The sequence below is a fragment of the Maylandia zebra genome, linkage group LG19, assembly GCF_041146795.1.
Source record: "Maylandia zebra isolate NMK-2024a linkage group LG19, Mzebra_GT3a, whole genome shotgun sequence".
Lineage (NCBI taxonomy): Eukaryota > Metazoa > Chordata > Actinopteri > Cichliformes > Cichlidae > Maylandia > Maylandia zebra.
Genome location: NC_135185.1, coordinates 26334678 through 26353267, shown reverse-complemented (window position 1 = coordinate 26353267; position 18590 = coordinate 26334678). Strand labels below are relative to the sequence as shown.

Here is an 18590-nt window from a genome sequence, read left to right as displayed (position 1 = left end):
AGTGGTTCCTTGAACATGACATTGAGTTCACTGTACTAACACACAGACAGACTCAGTTCAATACAGTGCATTTGGAATGTGGTTGAACAGGAAATTTGCATCATGGATGTGCAGCTAACAAATCTGTAGCTACTGTAAGATGCTGTCATGTCAATCTGAGGAATGTTTTTAGTACCTTGTTGAATCTGTACCATGAAGGATTTAAGACAGTTCTTGACAAGCAGGTATACCTAATAAAGTGAGTGGTTACCTGCATTATATTTTTCATAAATTGATTACATTAATTTTTGTTTTGTTTGTTCTGTTTTTGCTGTGAAGCTTAACCATGTGCAGGTAAGTAGGAAATATTTTGTCTTTTATTGTTGTTTTGTTGTCGCATACTGTATTTCCCTACTTTATTTCAGGGAAACAGTAATCTTTTATAATATTTGTTGTTTTAGAAAATAGTACTCTTTGATTATAATATTCTTTAAGAAATGCATATGCCTGTATTTATATCTAAATACGTGCGCAGTATTGTATTCTCTGACGTTTATAGTAAGGGTTCTTTGGACAAACTAGTCCTCTGTAGCTGTGTCCCAAAACGTCGGCTGCATCCTGTCTCAGAAGCAATGAGAAAAGATGCGGTGAAAAGACAAGATGTTTCCCTGCTACATACTTCCGCCTTCGCCGTTGCCTGCCGATGGTGGAGGAACAATCTTGACAGGTAGCTGTGAATCGGCGCGACGCCGGGAACAGGGCGGAACTTGTTACTGTTGTCTGCAGTGATATCATAACACTGCAATATGAAGACGCGCTCATATGACCGCCACCCGTCTCCATCCCTGGGCTAGACACAGGTCAGTGAAGACAACACTCGGTTAACCTGCTGCTCCTATAAATCCCCCATCTCCCCCAAATCTGCCGCTAATGTATATAAATATATATATTTTTGCCATAGCTGTTGTCTTGATGATTCTGTGATGTCGTCTCAAATGCTTACTTCCTCCACGCTGATAATGACACCTTATACATTTACATGAAGCATGTTATTATCGTTTTTTTAACCTATGATCGTGTAATGTTCCTAAAGTATGCAGTACAAAGCTAAGCTAGCTAACACTGCTGTTGCCGCTAATTCAGATATAACAAATAACTAATCGCTCAGGGATGTGAGCTTTGGGATGCCACATGAAATGCAGGAATTAGGCTGTAGCTACAATGGTGCATATATTACGACGTGAACATAGTTTTAAGTAGTGCCTAAGTAGCGCCTTCCCCAGCTAAAAAGCCAGCACATACATTATCTGATCCATCTATAAGGACATTCCTGCATAACAATATCCTGTTTTACATAGTTACAGAAATGCAAAACAAAACGGTAAGCTGGTCAGCAATCTTTGATCACTATAGTTCCCATTGACTGTAAGCACGTATTTTGATGGATATTTTTATTGAACTGGAAATCTGTCTTAATTCCCTTGAGTATTCTCACCCTTTATTATCTCATAGTATGCCACTGGGAGAGGATAGAGGGTTAATAAGTCAGATAGTGTGTGTAACCTTACTTTATAGATCTCTCTGAGCAAAAAGACGGTGGTGAAGGAAAACATTAATACAGTTCAGTGTTGCAATATATTGTAATATTGTTTTCCTGCAATATCCCACTGTTCCGACTGCGTAAAAAGTAAACCTTTTTTAGATTCAATGCTTATCTTATTGCGTTCTTTCTATTGTGATAGTTGACCTATAACAGGGCTATAGTAGCATGTGACTGGCCGTTGATGAGGCATCATATAAGTTTGTGCTCTGCTTGTTTGATTTGAAGATTTAAATGGCTCTTTTCTTCCCAGGTCTTATCATTTTGGTCAGGCTGCAACCTATTTAAGAGTGTGCAAAACATTTCTCCTGCTTGGATTAACCCTGTTAATGTGTATCTCACTTCTTTCTAGGGTAAAGTGTAGGCTTTTGATTCACTCATCTCTCTTTCATAATTAGGTGGATGCTTGTAAAATCCCTCCACATTTTCTGACTTTATTGCTGTCTTGTGTAGGTGCCATAACTGGGGCAGGAGGTAGGCATGGGGAATAAAAGGAGGAGGAAGGATGCCAGCTGAGCCACTCGTCCCTCTGCATCTGCCACTGCTGCCAGCAACAGACTAAAGAAAAACAGAAAATGGCTCAGTCTGTGAGGAGGGCTGGGACTTTAGGAGCCATGGACCGTGAGCCCCAGAGAGACAAGGCGAGGACTAGCTACTTCGGCAATGTGAAGACCAGGTCAGGCCTCTAATACTTGGATTACTGGAAAGAAAGCAAAGAAGAAAGCATGTCTGTGATATGTTTGACTGATATTAGCTTGAGTAAGCTACAATTTAGTCCTTGTGTGTGATGCCTGACTACTAAACAGAATCCCAAAATGCAAATTTCCAACAACTCCACGCTCAGTCACATCATGTGGGTGAGAGCCATAGCATCTTGCCAAGAACTCTTTCAGTCTCTTCTCTAGCCATTGCAAAGACAACTCCTACTCCCCTATAAATAACTGGGCTCTGGCTGTGAACGCTGCTGTAGTCTGTTATTCACACTTCAGATACTCTAAACAACACAATCTTTGAATCCCTGCTGTTAAAGGGAAAGTCCACCTTAAAATATAATTTATATTTGAGTGTTAATATTCATTCTCGGCCAATGGTTACATACATTTGTGGTTAGAAGTTTACATCCACCCATTATGGGCATTAATGTCATGGTAATTTTTGACTTTTAACTATATCTAGAACGGTTCTTTTTTCCAGGATGGAATAATTGGACATAACACTTCTTAAATTACTTTAAAATGCCAGAATTGGGTCACAAGGTTGAAGTTATCTTGGATTCTCTAATCCAGACAGGGTCAAAAGTAAACATAAAGATTCAACTATACACATCCACTTTTCAATAAGTGGTGCTGAAAGTTCTAAAGTGTTATTAAACTTGAAGGCCAAGACCTATTAACTTCTCCTTGGTGATCATGATTGACTAAACTTGGTAGTTTCTCTTTGTTAGCAATAAAAAAAAGATCTGTTTGACAGGCTCAGACCAGTGGGAAGTCCAAGGAACTCAGTGAAGATCTAGAAAGCAGAGTTCTAAACAACTGCAGATTTCACGATCATCATTTCAAACAATTGTGCATAAGTAGATGTTATTCAGATATGTCACCACTTTTTCCAAAGTCTGGAAGAAGACTAAATTGTTGCCTAAATTGACTTTGGTTAGGATGTTCAGGAACTGCACAGGAACCAATAAGGATTAAGCCTGCGATGAACTAGAAACTGCTGGAATATCAGTGTCATTGTCCACAGTGGAGGAAAGTTTTATGGTCAGACAAGACAAAGATTAAGCTTTGTGGCCACAATGGCAAGAGGCATGTTTGGAGGAGTAAAGGTGAGGCTTTCAAAACTAAGAACACTGTACCAGTTGTAAGCATGGTGGTGGTAGCATCATGCTCTGGGGGTGTTTTGATGCCAGTGGTACGAGTACACTGTACAAAGTGGATGAAATAATGAAGGAAGAGGACTACTTCCAAATTCTTCACCTTCTCCTCAAATCAACAGTTAGACAGTTAAAACTTGGACACAACTGGGTGTACCGGCAGGTCAGTGATCCCAAACATCAAAACTGGTTTTGGAATAGCTAAAGTAGGCTAACATTAACCTTCCGTAATTTCTTTCCCAATGCTCAGACCGCAGTCCTACTGAAAATTTGTGCAGTATACTTAAAAGCGAATCTGTGCCAGGAAACCAACAAATTTAAGTTAATCCTACTGATTCATCCAAGAAGAGTGGTCAAAGATCCCCCCAGAGTTATGCAAAAACTTTCTTGGCAGCTACTAAAATGTTTGGTCAAGTTACATTTAACCAAATATTAGTTGGATTATTGGCGTGTTAGTACAGAGCCTTGTTAAACATTGCAGAGCTTTAATATAAAGGCATTAAATCTGTTTTTGATTCTCTGTGCCTCAGGTTGGGATCCAAGCTGCCTGCTGGTGTCTCTCAGCCTCCACAGTTTGCAAAACGGCCCTGGGAGACACAACCATCAGGCCGAGTGTTGCAGGAGGCTACAACCAGCAGCCAGCTCCAGCACCAGACAATTGTGTGTCGACCCCTCAACCACATCCCGCACATCAGAAACCCTAAGCTGCGGCAGTACTACCTCGCAGGTACTCCTGCAGTGTTCGATATCCTCAGGCAGGCTGTTTGCATCATGTAGAAGCAAAGCGCTGCTGGAAGAACTGCAGCTTGAATTAGCATTTTATAACAGACATGTAGAGCCTGCTGGCTGGTTCATGTTCATTACTTAAACTAGTATTCAAGCAGACTTGTAGTAACTGTGATATTAAGCTGCTTCCTCATACTTCTGCTGCTGCTCAGAGTGCTTTATCATACCAGAATGGCATAGCAGAAATGTGTGTTTTTTTTCCACACAGGGACTTCATGGGATCTGAACAATACTGTAGTGACAAACGAGCAAGTGGGTGGATCGTCAGGTGACGGCCCAAGCAGCAGGGTGAGTCACATGGTTTTCTTTTAAACTTTATTTGACCTTTTGTGGGTGGTGAGGCACGCAGCTGTGGGAATATGGAAGAGAAAATTTGGAATTTATGGATTTATTGGCTGATTTATGTAACTTTATATCATTGGGTGTCCCAGAGTTAGCAGCTTGAGGGTAGTAATTGGTTTCATAATTTATGGTCTTCAGAGAATTTGATAAAGATTGTCCAAGGTTCAGCGATGAGTTGAGAGTCAGATTCTTTGATTGAGAATCAGAAATTGCTCAGCTGTTGTCAGACACCATGGGCAAAGAGAGTCTGTTTAAGAGCTTCTGCAACAAATACAGGAGGATTGCATTCTCAGACGTTCATTCTAAGGTTTGTCAGCTTGGATTTTAAAATTGAATGACAAAGCATGTAGCAATGAGGTAAAAGATGAGAAGATTTGTTTGTCTGTCCTCCCTCTGCCTTCTCCCACTTTTAATCCTTTCCTTTTTCATTGAAATTAAATTTGCTCTGTATTTATTTTAAATGCTGTTATGCTTTGGTGCAGTTTTCTTTTTTTGGTAATTGAAATCACACTGGGAGAGAGTTGAATTGTATTCTATTTAATGTGTAGACGGCTAAAAGACTAAACATGTATTATCAGGGGTGATAAACCAAGTGAAGGAGCTAATTCAGACCTGCTAGCTCTAACATCTGACCAGTCCTCTGAACACTTATTAACAACTTACATAAACTCACAATGGACACACAAGCTCTCCACATATAGGTGTCACTCTAGGAGTGGCCTTTTCATAGAAGTGTATCTTTAACACAGATTAAAAAGTGCTGTAGTGTACTCGTCACCTGATTTAGTGCAGCATACACCACACCTACCTGTACCTATAATCCCATATCAACACATATTTTACACTCGCACAATAAAACCTTTGACAGTTTGATCGGTGTCTTAGCGTCCATGTGATTAGACATTCCTTTAACAGGGAGCCTTGAAACTTTTATCCAAATCTGGGCTTTTCTAAAAAGCAGGCTTAGTTTATTAAATAGCTGCATTTATGGGTACTTCATTCTACACATCTGATTGGAATAAATATGTAGCAGAGTATCATGCTGAAGCTCATAAATGGGTTTTAGCTGATGTACCCAGACAGGTGTCCGTGTTTGAGGATAAGAAGCTCACTAATGCTAAGTATAAATATGCAGTCCATATTTGTAAAAAAAAAAAAAAGCTGATCTGCTGGAGGAGAAGCTACTATGTAACAATATGACAGGTTTCTGGAAAGAGGTGAGAGTTTGTAGTAACTGCAGGATATCGCTCCAAAATACAGTCGAAGGGATTTCTGGAACAAATAACATTGTTGCATAATGACAGAAGCATTATAGCACCTTATTTAATTGTTTTCCTAGTGAGCTGTAGAAGGTGGATAATACTGGAAGCACTGACTTCATGGTCATTAGGGCACATACTATACCTGACCTACCAGGTAATAAAGCATGAAGGTTATGATCATTTTTGTCAAGCGTCATAAATATGCCAGTGTTAGGCTGACTTCTCTGTTTTCAAAAAGGTTACCCAAATACATCGTGACGGTTGTGGCTTATTCTCATGCCAACCAGCGGCTTCGAGTAAAGTCAGGAGACAGCGTTTCAGCTTTATTAGCGGCGAACAATGGAGTTGGACAAGGAGAGATTTAGTCTCCAGCTCTTTTAAATCTTTATGTTGATGTATGTCAAAGAAGTTGAGGACAGGCGTTTAGCATTGCAGATAATAAGGAAAAAGATCTGGGACATGTTATTACAGATTAAATGGCAGGTGATGATTATGTTTATAGGCAATGCCAGATTACACATGCATGAAATGTGTGTAAAGATACTGCGAAGATCTCTCTAATTACAGCATATTGTTCACCTCTGTAAACGGCACATGGAGAACTACAGGAAAGCACGCTTCAACTTCAGGTAGCTCATAATGACACTCTGAGGTTATTATTGAAGAAACCGAGGTGGCTCGGTGCAAGTGAGATGTTTGTAACGGCTGGAGTCAGTACAATTGAAGCTTTATTTAGAAGTCTCATGTGTAAGTTTATTTAGAGGCTCAACACCTCTGAGAATGAGAATGTGGGCTCAATGGATATGAGGTTTGAAACCACATACGTTATCCGTCTTTGTTGATGAGACACAGATGTAGTTGGCTGTTTGTGGGAGGGCGATTTGGGGTGTATTTTGTTTGTTTTTAATTTTGTTTCTTGTCTTTTTATGAGTTTTTTCGTCTCCACGGGCCAAGTTTCCAGAATAAAGACCGATTGATATACATTGAAATCTGGGTGCATTCGCTGTTTTCTCCACTGCATCTAATATGCACTGCACTCACAGCATTTATGTGTACACTTAGTTGTCAAACTAAGGTATTGTGTATTAATGAGATGTTTGCTGCAACTCGCCAAATTATTGTGCGTTAGCCGGCACTAATGCGTACATGTCCATGTCCTAAGACGCGGCTAAAAGCCCACGCCCACACGAGAGCACTGTGATTTTCCACGGTTATATAATATGTCAGGCGCCACTAATAAAATTTAGGTCGATGGATCCATCTGTCAGCCGATGACAGTCGTTATGCTTTACTCCCACTGTTTCAAATTGATGATCTTACGTGTTTGTGTCTATGTGTGTGTGTGTGTGTGTGTGTGTGTGTGTGTGTGTGTGTGTGTGTGTGTGTGTGTGTGAGAGAGAGAGAGAGAGAGAGAGAGTCCACAGGTTTATTGGAAATTCAATCCGATTCTCTGATGTTTGAACTTGTTTAAACTGGAAGCGCACAGAGGGCTCCATCACAAATGATGTCCCCATGTGCATTTAAGGAGGCTGTATTTATATTAAACCAACTCTCTGATAAGGAACCGAATGGCTTTTGCTGCACACAAACAATCAAATAAAAAAAATGCAGAACGATTATATATTTTATTTGGTCCCGGTAGTGTACTAGGCAAATCCAAAACAGGCCCATTTATATCTTTCATTATTAAAATATGACCTCTCCTTGTGTTGTGTAATCACATTTCAATTTACTGACGGAGACTTTCTTGTGTTTGTGTTTCTCCCCACTCAGGGTCTCCCTCGGGATGGTGTGTTCAGCGTCTCATCTAAGTTTAACAGTAATGCATCCTCAACGGAGGAGAGCGACATGGGTCACCAGTCCACCCTTACAGGAACTAAACCGTCCTCGTCGTCTGCTACCCTCATCGCCAGAGAGGTAAGTGTCAACTGTAAGCACACGATAGCTGCTGACATTTGACTCACATATTTAGTGCGCCTGTTAAGCGTGTACACACATCAGAATGACACATCTGCTGCAGCTGATTTGAAATGCAAAGCAGTGCCTCCCTCTTGCCTGCCTGTGAAAGTGTTTTGTTTTGTTTTTTTGCTCCACCTTAAACCAATGTATGCATCACTACCCAACCAGAACTTATGTTTATGAGAAAGAACAGGCTCAAAGTCATAATTTCTTTAAGTGTTGTCACATTAATGCTTTAAATTGGTATATTGTGGCTGTAAAACAAAGTGCTCAACCTCGCATCCAGAGCCCTATATGGAGCCTAGATGTCACTACAAACAAAGAAGTAGGAAAATGCGGGGCTGTAGAATGAGGAACTGCTCTGTTCTCTTCCAGTGTTACACGGTGTGCCCACGTGAGTGTCACAGCTATTCTTACAATGGCATTTTCTCTTAAGCAGCTGGTCGTCCCAAAAGGAAAAAACACTTCTCCTGGAGAAGGATCGTCGCATCCAGAACTGGATTCCGATACTAAGGAGAGACCAGAAGCGGAAGTAGATCAAGACCCTTTGAATCCACTCGCTGCTCAGCCTCAGTCCCCGTCACCAGAAGCAGAATACGACAAACTACTGGTAAGCAGAAATACAACTGATAATAATAGCATGTGGTGCAATCCCGAGAGTACTGATTTTGCAGTTTTGTTGTTTTTAAAAAATGTGACTGAAGTGAAAGTAAGTGGTAAAAAAAAGCCCACTTTTATGCTTCTTTATGGTTTATACAGATATACTTTGCTATTTGATATTTTCATAGCTGAGGATCATAGTTACTTTGTATATAAGATTATAATAAAGACTTTGTAGCATCGTTCAGTAACATGTTATCATGGCACCATAATATGGGACTCTGTATGACGTATAATTTGGTTGGTTTGTGAGGCATTTAACTGTCCCCTGCAGTTTAATGAGAGAAAACAGTCATTAAGGTGTGTTTGCTCAAAGGGAACTGTTGGATTTCTTTTTATCATAAAAAGTATTTACGTGACAGTGTAAAGAAAGGACCGTGAAATGACTAATGTAAGGAATTGGTGCCATATTAAGAAAGCGTAAGAACTTAAATGTGGTAGTCTGAGACATTTTGCCTTTTTCAGAGAGCGTAGTGGAGACAGACGGGAAGAGTGGGAAAAGCATCGGGGAATGATTTGTAGCAAAGGTCCAGTTGGCTGGGAGTCAAACCCAGGAGCCAGCTGCTGAAGGCATTTTAGGCCATGTGATATGCATCCTTACTTATCTGTAAGGCTCCAGATCACAGTTTTTAATCAGCCTTTTACTCTTACATTGTGCATTTATTGCAATTATTAGGTTCGGTTTCTCCTCATAAACAGCCGATAAGTGCAGCAGAACATGTTGTATTGTGTAAACATTTGGCCAGGGTAGCTGCAGAGGGAAATGCAGTAAATGCTTACAAAAAAATAAGTGGCTGTTTTGAACCATAACAGCTTCTCTTGATGTAATTTGTATTTAATCATTGTCTGGTCATAACATCACATTACCCCTTGAACTCCAAGTCGAAACGTTCCCTGCGGAGTTTTATTTTAACAAAACACCCAAATGTTTGGTTTTTTTTCCCCGTGGCACCATACTGGAAAAAAAAACATTCTCTTCCAACAATTCAGGGACAATTCTGTTTAAATCTGTTCATTTTCTAGCATGTTGGAGCTGATAATGCTTAAATAGATCCCCATCAATCAGGTTTTCACCCAGAAGCTGATATTCTGCGTGCCACAGAGAATTACAGAAGTTAATAAGAAGAAGGGTCAACATTTTAAATACTGAGTCTCTCATAAATTAGATTGTAGATTGTAAATATCCTCAGCACCCAAAGTATGTGTTAGATATGTTTGTTCATGGCATTAATTAATTAATGTGATGCCCATCCTTTTTATATTTATATGCATGAAAATATTCACTCATATTTAATATTTTGACATTTCCAAGTGACATTTTGATACCCAGGGTGCATTTTTGTGCTAACCTTTTGAGCTTTTTTTTGAGAGTCAGATTTTTATTGCAGATCTGTTATTAATAAAAGTATTTATAAACTCAGATATTGGTGCTTTTGCTTAAGACCTGACTAAAGCTGAATATGACAAGGTGATCCACAGCCAAGTCAACGTGAAAAACGATGGATTAATAATAAAGAAGCTGAAGAAGATTATGATTGTAATGAAAAAAACAAGAAGCTTTCATTATGGGGCTAATAACGGTTATTAGCCGTGGTGAGAAAAACATGAGGCCAGAAGGCTGTAAAATGAATCAAATGACTGTTACTGTGGAAACGAGCAGCAAAAACATCACAGCTCTGAGAACAGGCTGGAAAAGTGATGTGGGCAGTGAACAAACAGCAACATCTGACAAATGATGCACTGATACAGATATAAAATGCTTTTGATGTTATCTTCAGTTTAAGACCTTAAAAACAGAAACAGGTCAAACATTTACATTGACTAAAGCCAAAAAGCTTGTTGACTAAAAGTCCTTTTACTCTCTATTAAACGCTGTATTTTGTTGTTACCTGCGATCCCGACAGGATGTGGAGGCAGTACCGATGCCTGATGGGCAGCTCTGCTTATTGGCTCTGCCACCAGAGTGCTGTGAGGGGGAGGGACCAGAGCCCATGCCATATCTCAAACTGATCTGCCGCTACATCACTGATCGTAAGGTGAGTCTGAAGAACAGGTTAAGAAGGTTGGTTTTTTTTTGGACGTTTGTAAGTTAACGTTAGCATTTTCTGTCTCTCTTTGTCAGGGTTGTGTTTCAGGCATCCTGCTGGTGACTTCTAATAAAATCTTCTTTGATCCGTGTAAGACACATCCTCTGGTGAAGGAGCATGGCTGCGAGGAGTACCTTCTGTCATACTCTGTTGACAATCTGGCATCTGTCTCCTTCTTCTCTGATATCTCACATGTTCACTTCAACACCTCTCAGCAGAGGTCAGCAGGGATGCATAGTTAAGCACGTGGATATCGGATTACATGAAATGCCAGTATAACCACTTTTTTTCACTTTTTTCAGGAGAAAAGGGAAAAAACTTTTCCAGAAGCTGAAAATGGCCAAAAAACAAGGTCAGTTGAATCACAAGGGGGAGTCGTGCCCACCTCTGGTGTCTGCTGCTCCAGCTGATTTATCCAGACTGGCTCTGAGCCCGACCAAGGAGGTTTCTGAAGATGAGGAGGCAGAGAGCAAGGACATGGCTGAAGTTGAACAGGAGCTGGATAGCAGCCCTCTGGAGGTGCTGACTGAAGCATCGGTCGGCAGCCTGGCTGTCCTGAGCAGTGCTGCCACCTTCTGCTGTGGAAGTCAAGAGGTGGCGAGCAAAGTGAACATGGACCAACTGCAATCTGAAGAAATGGAGAAGACCTCTGTAAAAAATCAAACTGCAGGTCTGAATGTGAATTACACTCAACAAAAATATAAACGCAACACCTTTGTTACTGCTCCCATTCCCCATGGGATGGACGTAGAGACCTAAAATTCATTCCAGATACACAATATAACCATCCCTCCCAAACAGTGGTCACAAATCAGTCCAAATGTGTGGTAGTGGGCACATCTGCTATATTGAGATAATCCATCCCACCTCACAGGTGTGCCACATCAGGATGCTGATCTGACATCATGAGTAGTGCACAGGTGTACCTCAGACTGCCCACAACAAAAGGCCACCCTGGAATGTGCAGTTTTGTCTCACAGCAAAATGCCACAGATGCCACAAGCAATGAGGGAGCGTGCAATTGGCATGCTGACAGCAGGAATGTCAACCAGATCTGTCGCCCGTGCATTGAATGTTCATTTCTCAACCATAAGCCGTCTCCACAGGGGTTCAGAGAATATGGCAGCACATCCAACCGGCCTCACAACCGCAGACCTCGTGTAACCACACCAGCCCAGGACCTCCACATCCAGCAGGTTCACCTCCAAGATCGTCTGAGACCAGCCACCCAGACAGCTGCTGGAACAATTGGTTTGCACAACCAAACAATTTCTGCACAAACTGTCAGAAACCGTCTCAGGGACGCTCAACTGCATGCCCGTCGTCCTCATCGGGGTCTTGACCTGACTCCAGCTCGTCGCCATAACAGACTTGTGTGGGCAAATGCTCACATTCGATGGCGTCTGGCACGTTGGAGAGGTGTGCGCTTCACGGATGAATCATGGTTCACATTGTTCAGGGCAGATGGCAGCTGAGAATGTCCCAGTTCTTGCATGGCCAGCATACTCACCGGACATGTCACCCATTGAGCATGTTCGGGATGTGCTTGACCGGCGTATACGACAGCGTGTACCAGTTCCCACGAATATCCAACAACCTCGCACAGCCATTGTAGTGGAGTGGACCAACATTCCACAGGCCACATTGTCAATCTGATAGACTCCATGTGACGATGTGTTGCACTGCATGAGGCAAATGGTGGTCACACCAGATACTGACTGGTTCTGGGTCCCCAGACCCCCAATAGCGCAAAAAACTGCACATTCCAGGGTGGCCTTTTGTTGTGGGCAGTCTGAGGTACACCTGTGCACTACTCATGATGTCAGATCAGCATCCTGATGTGGCACACCTGTGAGGTGGGATGGATTATCTCAATATAGCAGATGTGCCCACTACCACACATTTGGACTGATTTGTGACCACTGTTTGGGAGGGATGGTTATATTGTGTATCTGGAATGAATTTTAGGTCTCTACGTCCATCCCATGGGGAATGGGAGCAGTAACAAAGGTGTTGCGTTTATATTTTTGTTGAGTGTATGTCTGTCTGGCTGATGTGTTAGATGTGTTATTCCTTTGACGTGAGGCCATCTTTGCTCTTTGTTTCCTTCACAGCACCTAAGAGGTCATCAGCGAGCAGTCCTGGGGGTCTGATGTTTGTGAGGCTGCGGGTTCAGCCATCGGCAGGAAAGAAAAAGGGTGTCGGAGGTCTTCACCTCGGACCAGCCAAAGCATTACCTAAAAGGGATACCTGGCTTGCACTGTCACAGGAAAGGTAACCAAAGCACTTCTAAGAAAAGTATCAAAGATTTAAAGAAAAACTCCATCAGACTTAAAATAATCACTGCATTTCTTGTCATGCAAATCAGGAGAGCTTTTTAAAGACTCCTAACCTTTACAACTGCACTTTATAATGAAAGCTCTTGGTTAAATCTCGAGCCCACGCCGCTGTGCTCTATAATCCAGGTTACTCAGAGGAGCACATTCAGCCAGAGAACTAAAGTATTTAAATATTCCACCCTGTCGTCATTCTGTTACACAAGTCCTCGTCTTTCTGCTTTAGCAAATTCTCCGGCTCCCACAGTCTTGTCCATCAATTTCAGGTATCAACGTCATATTTCCAGATACCGATAAAGCACTGATCAACTTTTATTAACATAATATAAAATCTTCTGAGCTAGAGAGGACATGCCAACTATTTTAACTGGCTATGTTGTCATCCATCTACAGTGCTGTGAACACCCTGTGTGAAAAGTAAAGCCCTCCACTTGTTCATTGCTACTAGACCTGTTGAATAAAGAAATCACTTAAATAGAACCTGTGTGGCAAAGTTGAAGTGGGCTAATAGACCTCAAAAGCATCATATTATGGGGCAATCTAAAAATGCCAAGTCATTGAGATTTATTACTCTGCAAAGGGTCTTTTTCAAGGCATTGGGACTCCAGCAAGAATCATTATGGACAGACTGAGAAATCTTGGAACAGTGGTGAACTTTCCCAGGAGGGGCCAGCATACCAAATTTACTCAGAGAGTGCATTTGAGGCTTATTTAGGAGGTCAGAAGAACCCCTAATATTTAAATTTGTTTGATGAAATGAAACATGTAAGTGTGACAAAAGTGCTTTTTTCCAGCACTGTACTCGTGCTAACAAGGGTCACTTCGTTAAATGCTTACTTGGCACGCTTATCTTTTGCCACTCAGCGAACAATGGACACATAAACATTACTTTGTCTTCAGAAAAATAGAGTCAGTCTGTCAGCTTGTGTGTGCATAATAAGGGCCACTGTGGCATCCAATAATAAAACGATGTTGGTCAGACTCGGTGCCAGTACCTGAATCTGTATAATGGTTTTAGTCAACTCTAGATTTCTACTCTATAACATTTCATAAATTCTAGTGTTTTTGTTTCACAGCTACATTTATCCTTCTCATCTATAGTATGAAGTAGTTCCAATTAGCTGTGCGTAAGCCAGCATCAGTAATAGTGATGCAGTAATAATAGAAACAATGTAACAACACTAAATTCGACCCTACTGCTGTTTTTCTTTCTGATTTTCTTACATGCTCTGGCATCACTACTTTCAAGTAAATGATTGTGAATACTTCTCACACGGCTATTCAAATGTAACATCCATGCAGTCCAAACAGTGACTCTTTAACTGAGCGATCCTCACCGAAGCACTGACTCCGTTCTGAGAAAGCTGAATCTCAGGAAAACAATGCAACCAGAAAATCTGCGGCAGTAAAAGGATAATTGAAAGCCACATAAACGAGCTGAACCAGCGTTCCCCACCTCTCCGCCTGCAGCTGAGCAGAAAACCACACCCGGGTGCCACGCTCTCACTGTGTTGGTGCAGCTGTCGTGTTGTTTGTCGATTCAACATTTCTGAGCGAGTGCCTTCTCCTCCCTGCTGTAGCTCCGACGAGCTGTACGCCTACTTAAAACACTGCCGACCAGACTTGTGTATGCTTGAGGGAGGAAAGGAGGACGGGGAGGGAGACCGTGATGATGAGGAATTCGTACTCATTGAAGATGAGGAGGAGGAGGAAGAGGAGGATGAGGACAAGCTGCTTCAGAGACACTCAGGGGACGATTGGGAAGTGAGTGGATTATTATTGTTTGGGTCTCACAGGATAGCAGACGATGAGAGATGAGGTCAGTCGGACTTTTATGCCGATAATGGAGAATAACGTTTGTAAGTTTGTGACCTGCACTGCAGGTTAAAACATTTGTTTCCTGATGAAGAAAAACTTGTTTTTATTAGAATATTCTAGAAGAAAAACAGCTTTTTTCAAATGTACAAGTGTCTTTTTGCAGATGGTGTTGATGGAGGAGAGTAGAGACAAGCCGCTCTTGGTCGTTGATAGAGACCCCGAAGGACTCAGTAATATTGTTGAGAACAGCCAGATTTTGGAGGCTTCACACGTCAGAGAGGTTGGTGAGACCAAACAAGCGTTTATATGTGAGTTTTAATCATCTGATGATGTAAGAGCATCTAGGTTTAGCTTCAGAATTCAAGGGGACACAAGAAGTTAAAGGTTCTTTAAGTAAAGACATAAAGAAATTAAAACCGGGCTTATGATAAACAACAGCTTGTATTTATATGCAACAGAAATTACTGTCCTTTTTGCCTTTTTGAGACTTTTTAAGTAAATATAAGTAAGTATTGATGAAACTAAATATGCATTTGAAAATCATTTTAGCCTCCCAAGTTTTAAAGGGTTTCATCAGATTATAAGATAAATGTAAAGTGGGTTTTTGTTTTCTTACTTTGAAAGAGGAATAGCTAATCTTATTTAAAATGATGTAAGAAAAGAACTGTTTGACCTCATAAGCGACAGTATAATACAGTTAGATTTACTGCTTAGTGTTTTATGGCCAAGTATCTTCAGGAGACTATTTAAAGAAAGCTGAGTTGGCTCACACACTGCTCTTATATAGATGTCCTAGAGTAGTGGCACTCATTCTGTGGTGTTTCTGCTTAATTAAAGGTTGACAAGAAATGTCTTGATGCAAGCTCAATCATGCAGTTAAGGAATTCCCAGAAAGACGTTTCTGTTCATGTGCATAATGACCTGTAGTCAGCAGATGCTGAAGGAGTGACTGGGATGATTCTCACACTGAAAACGCTACAATCACATGAGCAGAATAAAACTTGTGGGGTTGACACGGAAGAGATACCATTACTTTTTCAATGCCTGTTATTGTTGTTATTATTATTACAGGTAGTTCATTATTCAGAAATGAATAAATGCCAGTTTCCTAACATTTTCTAGAAAACACACACAGATGGTATCTCCAGTATTTAATTGCTATGTCACCCTTTCTAATGTTCATTTCATTTATTTTACTTCCCGCCTTTCATCTGTTTCCAGCTGTGTAAGGAGCTTCCTCCCAGGACTGTTGGCTACACATGGCAGCTGGCTTACAGCACGTCGCGTCACGGCGCCAGCCTCAAGTCTCTTTACAGAAAACTCAGCGGCACGGACTCGCCTGTTATTATTGTCATCAAGGATGCGCTCGATGAGGTAAAAATGTACTGTCAGCTCTAGAGCCAGACCAGTCTAGGATTTCCATGACCGATATTTGGTGATTTTAAAATCTGATAAATCAGTAGACTATCAGCAGATTTCCCTAATGTTTGTTATGTGTAGTATTTATAAGTACTTGTTAAGATAATATGATTGTGCTTGCTTTATTGCCACAAGTCATAGATTACTGCTGAGAGCTTCCCATGAAGCACTGTTTCTTCTTCACTCACCTTTTCACTCACTATGTGTTTATACACCTCTCTGTATTTAATCTTTAGTTATTATTAATCGCTCGCTCTCTTCCACAGTCCTGTCTTCCTTCTTTCACCCCCAACCAGTCACGGCAGATGGCCCTGCCCCTCCCTGAGCCTAGTTCTGCCAAAGGTTTCTTCCTGTTAAAAGGGAGTTTTTCCTTCCTGCTGTCACCAAGCGCTTGCTAATGGGGGATATTTGATTGTCAGGCTTGGCTCTGTATTATTGTACTGTCTTTACCTTACAATATAAAAGGCCTTGAGGTGACTGTTGAATTGAATTACTTTTTCACGCTCTGCCGAACTCTCAGATCAGCTGGTTATTCTGGTTGTCGTGTTTGTGGTGTTCCAAACACACATTTACAGTACGGAGGTTGCAGGATGGCCAACTCTGAAACATTAACGCGTATAATATGGTTGAACGGTGTTTCTCCCTTCTCGTCTTTACTCGTCTTTTAATTTATCATTCATCAGCTGCTATAAATGAATATATATGTATGTATTATTGTACGGTCTTCCGTGTTGTTGTGATTTGGCACTGTTTAAATAAAATTGAATTGAAAATACCAATATATCTGCAAATATTGGCCGATACTAGCGACTTACCAACATATCGATTGGTAAAAATGAACTATTCTATCTCAAATAAACAATATATATCTTTAGTCTTTAGTTTTTTAATTTTCTCTTATGACTTTTTCTAATCAGATATTTGGGGCCTTCCTCTCTCACCCTTTGAGGTCTAGTGAGATGTTTTACGGTACAGGAGAAACGTTTCTCTTCATGTTGCATCCTCGCTTCAAGGTAACCAATCCAGATTTTTTTTTCTTTAGTGTAGAAAATATATTCTAAACCGTTTAAAATGCAAAATAACAGGATGGTATGACTGAAGGAATGGATCTGAGTTGTGATGAATGATGCTTCCTGGGAAAATGAATTGATGGAGGTAAAACAGAGACACTCCGTGTGTTATAAATGTGAGATGATTATCTGATGTCTCTCTGCAGTGTTTCAAGTGGACTGGAGAGAATTCCTTTTTTATTAAGGGAGACTTGGATTGCTTTGCTATTGGTGGAGGCAGGTAATTAAGTAGCTTTCTCGACTTCCACTCTTCCATAATTTATACTTCTGTGGCTTACAAAAAATAATATTGCTCTAATTTTCAAACCAAGCCAAGAAGGGTCGGTTTCCTTTCGCTAACCACCGTCTCCCTCTTTTTCCACAGTGGTCACTTCGGTCTGTGGGTGGATGAGAACCTATACCTGGGCCGTAGCAGTCCCTGCTACACTTTTAATAACTGCTGCCTTTCAGAAACCGATGACTTCCGAGTCATGGAGCTAGAAGTGTGGAAATTCAGCTGAGGAGATTGGACGACGTTTCAGCTTGTTTCACGTCGTCGCTGCTGATCGGCTTTAATTGAGACAGAATTATCACTGAGCGGAAACATGCAGCAGCTCCTTCATTTCATGGTAACATCCATAAACGAAAACAATCAACCTTAAACTTCTGGATTAATCCATGTGATTAAGTGCTGTGGATTTTAACAAAGTGAACTGAAATAAAGCTGATCCGTAACAGCCTACTGTCAGAGTGGGCTCTGAGGGTGGACTGCTTAGTGGCCGACTCATTCCTGTGGGTTTGGCAAACAAACTAAGTTGTGCTACAGTGAACTGTAGAGCTGAACTGGATTCTTTGAATCCTAATTTTTCGATGGACTACGTTACAAATGGAGTGAGTTATAAATCTCAGACTGCACTTTGCTGTTAATATGAATCGGTAACATCACAATATCCCATTATTTATTGTGTAAACGTCTCCCTTCATAGTTAAAGCATGCCCCCACTTCAATGCTTTCTGAACTGCATGTGTACAGCCCAAACTCTCGCAAACACTTCCCTTCCTTAACCACTAATCATCACTTTAATGGCTTTTCGTTCATCGGTGACGCAGACGGCTAAAATGAACGCCGAACACTTGGAGCTCCGCTTTTAGAAAGCCTTCTGAATAGAAGATCATCTGTACTTCTGACTTTAACAGCCTCATTTGTCACTATTCACCACTGTGGTTTCTGAACGTGCAAAAATCAATACTTCAGATTCATGTAATTATGTCATTCGGCTGTATCTTACTCTGATAGACCAATCTACTCTAACTACACTCTACAGTACTGTAGATGCGTTAATAAAAATCAGCACAATGTGAATTTAAACGTGTGTGTGTGTGTGTGTGTTATAAAGAAAACAATTCTTTGTTTAAAAAAAAA

At 41.0% G+C, this 18590-nt stretch overlaps 1 protein-coding gene across 2 annotated transcripts; it reads left to right on the top strand.

Annotated features, from left to right (window-relative positions):
* The first annotated feature begins 699 nt into the window (after window positions 1–699).
* si:ch211-15d5.11 (nuclear receptor coactivator 7) lies at window positions 700–18530 on the top strand. Of its 2 annotated transcripts, none has more exons than XM_014414326.4 (16): window positions 700–839; window positions 2033–2255; window positions 3980–4176; window positions 4444–4523; window positions 7613–7756; window positions 8238–8408; window positions 10363–10494; window positions 10581–10765; window positions 10848–11215; window positions 12660–12819; window positions 14462–14645; window positions 14863–14979; window positions 15921–16073; window positions 17036–17131; window positions 17335–17408; window positions 17553–18530. In XM_014414326.4, the coding sequence occupies exons 2-16, from the start codon at window positions 2155–2157 to the stop codon at window positions 17686–17688; spliced, it is 2298 nt and encodes a 765-aa protein (XP_014269812.1). In that variant the 5' UTR covers window positions 700–839; window positions 2033–2154; the 3' UTR covers window positions 17689–18530. The 2 variants fall into 2 exon arrangements, with proteins under 2 accessions (XP_014269812.1, XP_012776869.2); XM_012921415.5 differs by having other exon boundaries at window positions 8235–8408.
* Window positions 18531–18590: the final 60 nt, after the last annotated feature.

Coding starts and splice junctions, on each gene's coding strand:
- si:ch211-15d5.11 (XM_012921415.5), top strand. CDS start 2,155: ATGGCTCAGTCTGTGAGGAGGGCTGGGACTTTAGGAGCCATGGACCGT. Junction 14,646..14,862: donor ACTCAGGGGACGATTGGGAA/GTGAGTGGATTA, acceptor GTCTTTTTGCAG/ATGGTGTTGATGGAGGAGAG. Junction 17,409..17,552: donor TTTGCTATTGGTGGAGGCAG/GTAATTAAGTAG, acceptor CTTTTTCCACAG/TGGTCACTTCGGTCTGTGGG.